The sequence below is a fragment of the Bison bison genome, unplaced genomic scaffold (genome assembly GCF_000754665.1).
Source record: "Bison bison bison isolate TAMUID 2011002044 unplaced genomic scaffold, Bison_UMD1.0 scf7180017864037, whole genome shotgun sequence".
Taxonomy (NCBI): Eukaryota; Metazoa; Chordata; class Mammalia; order Artiodactyla; family Bovidae; genus Bison; species Bison bison.
In genome coordinates, this window is record NW_011494609.1 from 12,591,835 (window position 1) to 12,602,404 (window position 10,570).

General features: G+C 42.7%; 1 protein-coding gene across 6 annotated transcripts in view; it reads left to right on the plus strand.

Moving 5' to 3' along the window:
- NEK11 (NIMA-related kinase 11) overlaps positions 1–10,570 on the plus strand; it is a 276,447-nt gene that overhangs the window by 51,772 nt on the left and 214,105 nt on the right. For 5 of the 6 annotated variants that reach the window (XM_010834960.1, XM_010834962.1, XM_010834961.1 and 2 more), the window contains exon 3: positions 5,529–5,694. The exons of the other annotated variant lie outside the window; for it this stretch is intronic. In XM_010834960.1, the coding sequence (XP_010833262.1) occupies positions 5,529–5,694 (166 nt within the window). The remainder of the gene's footprint in view (positions 1–5,528; positions 5,695–10,570) is intronic. 6 annotated transcript variants of the gene reach the window in all.

A 10,570-nucleotide genomic window follows, 5' to 3' on the forward strand; every position in this document is an offset into this window, starting at 1 on the left:
TGCTTCCTGACCTGTATACAGATTTCTCAAGAGGCAGGTCAGATGGTCTGGTATTCCCATCTCTTTCAGAATTTTCCACAGTTTATTGTGATCCACACAGTCAAAGGCTTTGGCATAGTCAGTAAAGCAGAAATAGATGTTTTTCTGGAACTCTCTTGCTTTTTCCATGATCCAGCAGATGTTGGCAATTTGATCTCTGGTTCCTCTGCCTTTTCTAAAACCAGCTTGAACATTAGGAAGTTCATGGTTCACATATTGCTGAAGCCTGGCTTGGAGAATTTTGAGCATTACTTTACTAGCGTGTGAGATGAGTGCAATTGTGTGGTAGTTTGAGCATTCTTTGGCATTGCCTTTCTTTGGGATTGGAATGAAAGCTGACCTTTTCTAGTCCTGTGGCCACTGCTGAGTTTTCCAAACTTGCTGAGTTTTCCAAATTTCCTTCTACCCATAAATGTCCCTAAATCCCTCAGAAGATCCTAAGTTTTCAGACAGAAAGGAACAAAAATTAACCTAAATGTATCAGAGTTTTGGAGGTTCAGTTTTAATGATCTCAAAGTAAGAGCTAGTATGGGACTAGCTCATGGTGCTTCTGTGACACATAATCATGTGGGTCAGGACTCCAGATGCGGATGTGAGCAGTCACCCGCTACGCAGTGGAGGCAGAGGGGGATGTGTGCTGAACACAGATGGCTCTTACAGCTGAGGGGGCTGGGGGTTAGTGAAGGCCAAATTTCCAGGGACGTCAGCTGGAACCACACCATGGAAGTGGCCCACTACCACTGCCCCCAAGCCCATGCCATTTCTTAGGATGGTGTGTGTGGGAGGGTCCTGTGCTCACCCTGTCCCTCAAGCTCACCCCCAAGGCAGGGTCCCAGGTTGGTCCAATTGACTGGCAGAACCTATGTCCCATATTGGCATCCCAACTCAAGGCAGGCGGGAGATACAGGAATTGTTTGCTGTCTGTTTGCTTTTATCTGTGGAAGGCAGGACCCCACAGCCCAGGGATCTACTACAGTGTAGGGAGGCTGTCTAAGATGCTGTGCAGCTAACATGACAGATATCTGCTACAATAACGTCTCATGAAAATAGCAGGCAAATTGTCTAAATTGCTTGGCCTCTAGTGTTAAAAAAAAGTGTAGCAAAAAGATGAGAATGAAATATACAAAATTGTTAATGTTGATTATCTCTGTGGTGGATTGTGATCTATGTTTTGTTTTCAGATTTTTCTATAATAAAGCTATATTTTCTTATGAACTAGAAAAATAAGAGCTGACCATTAAAGAAAGGATTAGTTAAAATAATTGCTGCCTTAATAGATGGATGAAAACTCTTGAAAGTCCTAAGCAGATTGAATAATCTGTTAAATAGGTGAATATTTAAATTTTTTCAAAAAGCAAAAAGTTACTCTCTTATTTAAGCTGAGGTTAAAATCTATTTCCTGTGACTTTGCCCTCAGTGGGTGCAGTAGCTGCTGATCAAATTAGAGAGTCATGGCAGCTTAAATCAGGAGGGCCTCACACATCCCTCACCCTAACTTTATAGAATCCATTTTGGTTTGAAGTTTTAGAAAATACAAACATAGACACACATTTGTGCACACTGATCTGTTGGCTTCTCCAAGAGACCCAAGGGCAGGGGTCACAAATCCTCAGAGCGCACTATACCACAGACACACAGAGGTGCTTCTGCACTCCTCACTGAGGTTCCAGAGTTCTTAGGCCGTTTGACTTACTTGCCCCTTGAAGATCTTTCCTGCACTCCTATCCCTTGCTGGACACAAAGAAGTGTGCAGTTCCTGCTTTGGAAAGACAGCCATGACTTCTGCTCTGGGGCTCCCCTCCCCATCTGGAAGTTCTGTCCCTGGCCCCCTCCTCTGGACCTAGTTTGGGGAGCATGAACTCTTTTCAAGGGCTCAGTGTACCTAATGTTCTTGCCCCTGCTCCATCTGGTTCTGAGGGTCTCTTTCTCACTTCGGGCAGGGAGGACCCTCATCCCATTGGTCAGGGGCTCCTTCAGATCTTTTCTCTTTGGCCTTGGTCTCTCCTTGGAGAATCAAAAGCTGGGAATTTGACTCAAGTTCTCTGTGGTTTGTGGTGTCATCTTTTTCCTGACACAGCCTATGCTGCTTGTTCAATGGGAAATATGTGAAAGGCTACAGGGAAATTTGGAGGAAAACAACCCTGAAGATCTCAAAGATATCACCTACCCCATTTATATGGAAAGTGGGCCAATTTGACGGGAGTGAAATTAGCTGTAGTTATCCAGATTTCCAGTCACTCTCCAAAGTTTGTCAGTTCCCTAGAAAGAAACATTGCCACTCAGGAAAGAGAACAGAAACTTTACAAAATTAGTGAGTCTGAGGGGGTGCCTGTCTTTGCAGCTGCTAAAAAGTTTCTCCCAAATAGCTGAAGTTCTGATAAAATAAATATCTGTCATGTTACTTAGCAGTGGTTGACAGACTGAGTGTCACTGAGTAGGGGCAAGCTTCTTGACTTGGTTTCTTTGCTCTTCTCAGCTGATATGACTCTCACACTATGTGACACGCAATGAGCTTCCTCCATCAGTTTTAGGTAAGAAAGGTCAAATATCTTGGCTTCTGCTAAAGATGATTGTAGTAGATGTTACCTGCCTTGATAGCCCTTCCTTTGTCTGCAAAGCTGTGGACAAATGAGATTTGATGCTTTATCATCAGGCTGCCAGATAGGGCTTAGATAAAATCTAAGTATGTATGTAAAATCCCATGCTCTGTTGCACAGTAGTTGATATTTGCAAGGAAAAAGTAAGCATCTTAAAGCTTCGGATAGCATTTGTTCCTTCCCAGTAAGAGAATACTGCAGGTTTGTGTGTGACTTTGTATCACCATGCATGTTAACCACTGTGACTTTTACAACTGCAAGTTGGCTGGGACATGGTGAGTACTGGAAAAACACCATGAAGATGTCATTTGGCTGCAGCTTCATCATCTTTAGGCATTACAGGAGAACAGCTGCATCCATCATTTCAAGCCCCTTTATTATACCAACAGTTTGAGATGCCACTGTTAATAACATGAGGTCATTTTAAACCAAATTCTTGCTAGAACAGCCTCTCTATAGAACATGATACCCAGCAAAAATTTCTCTAGAATCTACTCCATTATCAAGTAGGGGTCCAGTAGGGTGTTCAAGACCTAAGAAAACCCATGTGATAGCCCCTGTCTGATGTGACTGGAGGTGGTCCTTGGTTATATAAGGGAACAACTTTAAAATGATGAAATGACATAACTAAAACATTTATACCCAATTTAAGGAAAATATTGTACATTTTCTCTCATTTTTTGATGTGCAGCCAATGTCTAACGTCCTCTCATGAGAGGTCTCTTCATCTTTTTTGCATAAACTTGATTAAGTTTTCTAAGTTTACCTTCTTTAAAATGAAATGAAAATTTAGCAATCTCAGTTCAGAATGCTAGATTTTTACATTTTTAAATGAATATTTAAAAACTGTCTTAACAGTTACTTAACAGCAATTTTTTTGCAACTTGTCATTATTAACCATTGTGGTAAACATTTGACCTAGTTTTTCTAGCAGAGACAACACTCACTCACCCTTCATCAGTTTGTCATATTTAGGTTACAGATTTATAATACTGGGTACAAGTGGCACAAACAAGTTTGGGAATAGACGCTGTGACTTGGGTAAACACATATCTCAACTGGAAGGTGGTCCAGAGAGTGCCTGCTGGCTGCAGCATCCCCAGTACAAACAAAGGCAGCCCTGGGCATCTGTTAGAAAGGACTGCAGAGCTCTGGTTAATCTAGGATTTGGTTATAGGGCCTTTAATTAAGAGTTTCTACTATAAATATATTTTCATTAATATGCATAGGTAGAAACTCTCAAATAACATTACTACAAAATGTATTCTAGTACAGGTCCTGCAGAACTTATCTTAATGAACAGCTAAGGCTCACTTCTAATCAGTGGAATCTGTCTGCACACATAATTGGTATGCTAAAGTGCTTCTCTCTGGCAATCTGTTTACACCGTGGGACTGTAATTGGTTTGTTCATCAGTCTTTCTTTCGGTAGATGGGAAGAGATAATGTTTTGGTCCACTCCTCATTAGTTATCACAAATTTTGAATTAATAAATTGGAGAGATGATGAGCTCTTGTTCCATTTATACATGCTTGAATACCTCTGTCAATGTTTTTATATTTTTTTCTTCTCCTCAATACTGGTAGCTCCTAAATACTCCTAAATAAAGTATGCTATGCTAAAGGTCTTCCCTGATCTTTCCTTATAGCTCAGTCGGTAAAGCGTCTGCCTGCAATGCAGGAGACCTGGGTTCGATCCCTGGGTCGGGAAGATCCCCTGGAGAAGGAAATGGCAACCCACTCCAGTATTCTTGCCTGGAGAATCCCACGGACAGAGATTGGCAGGCTACAGTCCATGGGATTGCAAGAGTCGGACACGACTTAGTGACTAAACCACAAACCACATGCTAAGGGTAGTTTTAAAAAGAAAATAAACAGATATTGATTCTGCTGATATTGAGTTGATTTGGAAAATATTAGAGCTGAGAGACAAAGAGAAGCATGTGTATTTATACGCAGAATCAGAGAGGAAAGGAGAGAGTCAAAAAGAAAATCAGATGCAGAGACACAGTGGATTTTATAATTATATTCACACACACACATATATATACATTAATATACAGTGTGTGAGAGAGAAAGAGAAACACCAAGATAGGAATAATGAGAGAAATAGAAAAGCAGACAGAAACAGGAAAGCAGATAAGGAGATGCAGGTAATATACAAAGAGATGGAGAAAGACAGAAATAGAGATGTCCTGAGAGGCAAAGAGAAATGGAGACACCTAGCGGCTGAGGGAGAGCCACCTCGGCCATGCCCACTCAAGCTTAGTTCTGGCTCCGCTGGTTTGAGCAGAGGGGAGGGAGGCAGGTGCAGAGGGCCCCACTAGGACAGAAGCAGGCCAGGTCCCCAGGAGTCACAGGCCGGAGCAGACCTCCGAGTAGGTTATGGCCTGGGCATTAATTAGATGGTCCTGTAACACTGTCCATATCTTTAAATGTGTATTTTAGTTCTCAGTTCAGTTTAGTCACTCAGTCACGTCCAGCTCTGTGACACCATGAACCGCAGCACGCCAGGCCTCCCTGTCAATCGCCAACTCCCGGAGTTCACCCAAACCCATGTCCATCGAGTTGGTGATGCCATCCAACCATCTCATCCTCTGTCGTCCCCTTCTCCTCCTTCCCTCAATTTTTCCCATCATCAGGGTCTTTTCTAATGAGCCAGCTCTTTGTATAAGGTGGCCAAAGTATTGGAGTTTCAGCTTCAACATCAGTCCTTCCAGTGAACACCCAGGGCTGATCTTCTTTAGGATGGACTGTTGGATCTCCTTGGAGTTCAAGGGACTCTCAAGAGTCTTCTCCAACACAATAGTTCAAAAGAATGAATTCTTTGGCACTCAGCTTTCTTTATTTTAGTTCTAAATGTATTAATTTTTTTTTTTTTTTTTTTGCTGCAGAAAGGTACTGAAGGAAATCTGTATTGGAGAACTTAATCCAAATGAGACTGTGCAGGCCACTTTAGAGGCCCAGCTCCTTTCCAAGCTGAATCACCCAGCTATTGTCAAGTTCCATGCAAACTTTGTGGAGCAGGATAAGTTCTGCATTATCACAGAGTACTGTGAGGTGAGACTCTCCTTCTGGTTTTGAAGTCTTAATAAAAATCTGTTTCATAGTAAAAAGGTGTCTGTAAAGAGATATCTCAGAAGTTGAATGAGCCAGCCACAAAGTGAATAAAAATATTACCTGGGATATTGTGTCTTGTTGCTAAGAGTAATCATCTCTATGTAACTGGCAAACTGTTTTCTGACCAAGGGTTTCTTTTTTGGGGAAAACTCAGAATCGATGTATTTTTAAGGAGGAATTGCTGCATAAAAATTATCCAGCATTTTTTTGGTGTGTGTGGATTCGGGGGTGTATCCTTAAGCCTCTTACAATGGTTCGATTATTAGATGGACATTTAAAGCCATAACAGAGGCCTGGGCAGAGCAGAGGGATACTGCTGGAGTCCTGGATTCTAGCTCTGTGGTTCATTTTCCCCAGTGGAAACTTGGAAGTGGGAATACAGCTCATTCTCCCTATGAAAAGTCTTCATGTTAACTGACTTGTGATTCATGGCTTCAGGTGTTTGCAGTTTTCCCTGCCATTCCATGTTTCCCCCAAGTGATAATAGTTGTGCATTTTACTGAGCCCCAAGTGAATATGAAGTTGCTGAGAAAGGTGCCAGGGGTGGGGCTGGCAAGGTGCAGCATAATGTGGGTCTGTGTGTTCACTTCTGAGAGGCTAGAGAGAGGGGAGTTATAGGAGTTGGGTCAGAAAGAGAATGTCCAAACTTGACCCTGCTCAGGAAGTATCTCCCAGAACATTCAGAGAGCTAGCCTAAGTCAAATGCAACAAAGAATCTTGTGTTTAGAATGTGTTCAGTTCATCATCTGGATGTTGCTGGAGCCCAAGTGAAATGATGCTAGGAAGAAAGAAGTTGCTCTTTAGAGTGGGTGGCAGGCCTGCTTGGCTCAGAGAGTGCTGGGTATTTGAGATGCAGAAAAGAAGAGGGAGGAGAAGCAACTCGGAAGGAGTAAAGATAGCAACGAAACTCAGCCTTGATTTGCTTTACACAGTAGCTGGTGTGTCATGCAAAATGAAACCAGTAGCCAAGTTAGAATATTTGAAAATTTGATACTGTCCAGGTCTTAGCTATTCCCCCTCAGGACAGTCTCCCTGGCACAGCCTTGCTGGGAGTTTGCCCATCAAATCTTGTTCCTCCTCTGCTTGAAGGAGAAGGAGGAGAAAAAAAGAAAAATAACCAGAACATTTGAGTGATTATATATCCTTCATCCAACGGATTGTTAAGAAAACCAGTAAAATGATGAGGTGTACAGAATGTGGCTAAGAACACCTACTCCAGCAATTATGCCACTGATCCATGCAAAATCCAGGGATTTACAAATGCAGCTACACTGTGATCCATCAGCCATAATTTAATCATTTTTTCTTTTTGCCCCATTCAGTTAATAAACTATCTTCTGTGGTAAACAACTGACTCCTATTGCTTTTACTACCTCTGCTGCTGCTTTCAGCACACTGAATTTTCCACAAAGACTTTCTCAGTTGTAAAATATTTTCCACTGTAGTGAGAACTGTTCAGTGGAACTTTGTGTGATGATGGTAATGCTCAATATTTGCTGCTGCTGCTGCTAAGTCACTTCAGTCGTGTCTGACTCTGTGCGACCCCATAGACAGAAGCCCACCAGGCTCCCCCGTCCCTGGGATTCTCCAGGCAAGAACACTGGAGTGGTTGCCATTTCCTTCTCCAATGCATGAAAGTGAAAAGTGAAAGTGAAGTCACTCAGTCATGTCCGACTCTTTATGACCCCATGGACTGTAGCCTACCAGGCTCCTCCGTCCATGGGATTTTCCAGGCAAGAGTATTGGAGTGGGGTGCCATTGCCTTCTCACTCAATATTTGCGCTGTCCAATATGGTAGTTGCTTAGTCACACATGACTCTTTAGCACCTGATGAAGTATGGCTAGTATGGTTGAGGAGCTGAATGTTGAACTTTATTTAATTTAAATTAATTTAAATGTAAATAACCATGTTTAGGTAGTGGCTACCATATTGAACAGATCTTGATGATAAACTATAACTTTATTTCTTATATTAATTTTTAGTTATTAATTTAAATGTAATTTGGATCTACTAGAAAAGTTACAAAACACAGTGAACTCCCATATATCCTCCATCCAAATTTCAGTTCAGTTCAGTTCAGTCTCCCAGTCATGTCCGACCCTTTGCGACTCCATGGACTGCAGCACGCCAGGCCTCCCTGTCCATCACCAACTCCCGGAGTTTACTCAGACTCATGTCCATCGAGTCAGTGATGCCATCTAACCATCTCATCCTCTCGTCCCCTTCTCCTCCCACCTTCAATCTTTCCCAGCAGGGTCTTTTCAAATGAGTCAGTTCTTTGCATCAGGTGGCCAAAGTATTGGAGTTTCAGCTTCAGCATCAGCCCTTGCAATGAATATTCAGGACTGATTTCCTTTAGGATGGACTGGTTGGATCTCCTTGCAGTCTAAAGGACTCTCAAGATTCTTCTCCAACACCACAGTTCAAAAGCATCAATTCTTCGGCGCTCAGCTTTCTTTATAGTCCAACTCTCACATCCATACATGACTACTGGAAAAACCATAGCTTTGACTAGATGGACCTTTGTTGCCAAAGTAATGTCTCTGCTTTTTAACATGCTGTCTAGGTTGGTCATAACTTCTCTTCCAAGGGGTAAGTGTCCTTTAATTTCATCCAGGTTTACCAGTTGTTATTTCCCACATTTGCTTTATTATTCTGTTCATCTATTTACTTTTTTCCTGAACCACTTGACAGTAGGTTGCAGACCCGTTGCCCCTTTGTCCTAAATCCTCCTGTGAGTGTTTTCTAAGACTAAGGATATTTCCTTAACATAACTACAGTAAAAAGATCAAACTCAGGAAGTGAACATTGATGCAATGCCAGTGTGTCATACGGTGATTCTGTGCGACCCCATACCAGCAGCATCAGCATCACTCGGAATCTTTAGTGAGAAACACAGATTGTTAGCTTCCACCTCAGCCGTAATGAATCTGTAAACTCTGGGGGTCGGGTCTGGCCATCTGTGTTTTGCCAAGCCCACCAGGTGAGCCTGAAGCACACTGAAATTTGGGAAACACCCATCTAACCCACAGTTCACACTCAAATTGAGCCCATCTGTCCCAATTATATCTTTAAAAAGGACATTTCTATAGGAATTTTTTTCTCCCGCAGGATCCAATCCAGGATCATTTGTGTTACTTTTTAAATACTGGTGGTTTCCGCAGGCTAAGCTGCCCCTCCCACCCCAGGGGCGTTGCCATGGTAATGGCCTTGGCCAGCAGCCAGGGAACAGCTGCGGGGCTTCCTGGCTCCACCTGCTGAGCTGTCAGCTTGTGACTCGGAGGGATGACGACGTGTGGGTCGCTGTTTCTCCTTGCTAACCGAGATATTTCTCATCTTCACACCCAAACTTCATCTTAACTCACAGAAGCCTGGTATTATCCTCTTTTTATTGAGGTAAAGTAATAATATTGGAAATGGCAGATGGCCAGACTTTCACCTCATAGGGAATGTTATCACCATTGAAATAGCTGGTGTTTTTTAATCTCCAAGTTTCCTCCTCTGTAATTTAATCTGAGGCCTTTCAAGACTGAAATACATATAAATGCATTCACGAGGCCCCTTATATTCACCACCCAGAGCTTTGGACTCGTCACATCAGGTTATAAGTGTTGTGTTGTTGCTTAGTTCAACATGGTGTTTGGCTGTTTGTGACCCCAGGGACTATAGCCTGCCAGGCTTCTCTGTCCATGGAATTTCCCAGGTAAGAATACTGGAGTGGGTTGCCATTTCCTTTTCTAGGGGATCTTCCTGGCCTAGGGATTGAACCTGAGTCTCCTACATTGCAGGCAGATTCTTTATCATGGAACCACCAGGGAAGACCAGTTATGAATGTAAAAAGCAAATAACCTGATTCTCACAAGTTCTGTCAAGATGTAACCAAATCTTCAATGGGGAATAGTACCCAAACTACAAAAGTGACAGGATATTTCAAATATCGGTGTCTTTATTCTCTTCCAGCCCGGGAAATGGGACTACCTGCTGTCCCCTGCCTCCTCTCCACAGTCTCACACTTCTTTATCTCTGCCCTTTCACAACATCCTTCCTCCTGGCTCCAAGTTTTCACTTCCCACCCATTCTCCCAGGTCCTGTGAAATGCCACCCCCTCTACAAAGACTCCTGTTATCTCCTGGCTGAAAATCACCCCTCACTCAATCCCTGAGTCTCATAGCGTTTCAGCTGGGTGACACTTAGCACATTATACATAGTATAATCCATCTTAGACTCTCAGCATGTGGGACTGATCTTTTTCTAATTCATTTTTGTGTCGCATCATGAGCCCGTGTAGTGAGCCACAAAGAAGTTAGTACTCAGGAAATTTCTTTCCTTTTGACGAATTCTTTACCATTTGCTTCCAGCTGCTTCCCACCTCATTTCTGTCAAGTGCCGATGTGTAAAAGATTAAATACTGCGTCCTTCTATCTGTAATATATGTTGAAATCACGTTGCCAGAAAGCAGAGAAGGTTGGACTTGTCTTTTTCCTCAACTGTGATATTAACATGGCTAAATAAAAATTATATCAATATAGTGGTAGTGCTCAACCTTGGCTGCACTTTGGAATCATCTGGAAAGCTTTCAAAACTCCTGAGGGCTGAAGCCCTCATCCAGAAAGTCTGATTTAATTGATTTGGGGTATGACCCAGAAGGACTTTTGAAAGCTCTCCAGGTGATCTAATGGGATGCCAGGGCAGAGAACTGCAAAAAAGGGAGGATGGCCAGTGTAGAAACAGAAAGGCAGAGTCATAAATGAAAACTGAGTCAGCATTTATGGATCACTGAGCAAAGATAAGGCTCAGCTGTGAACAGGGCGGGGG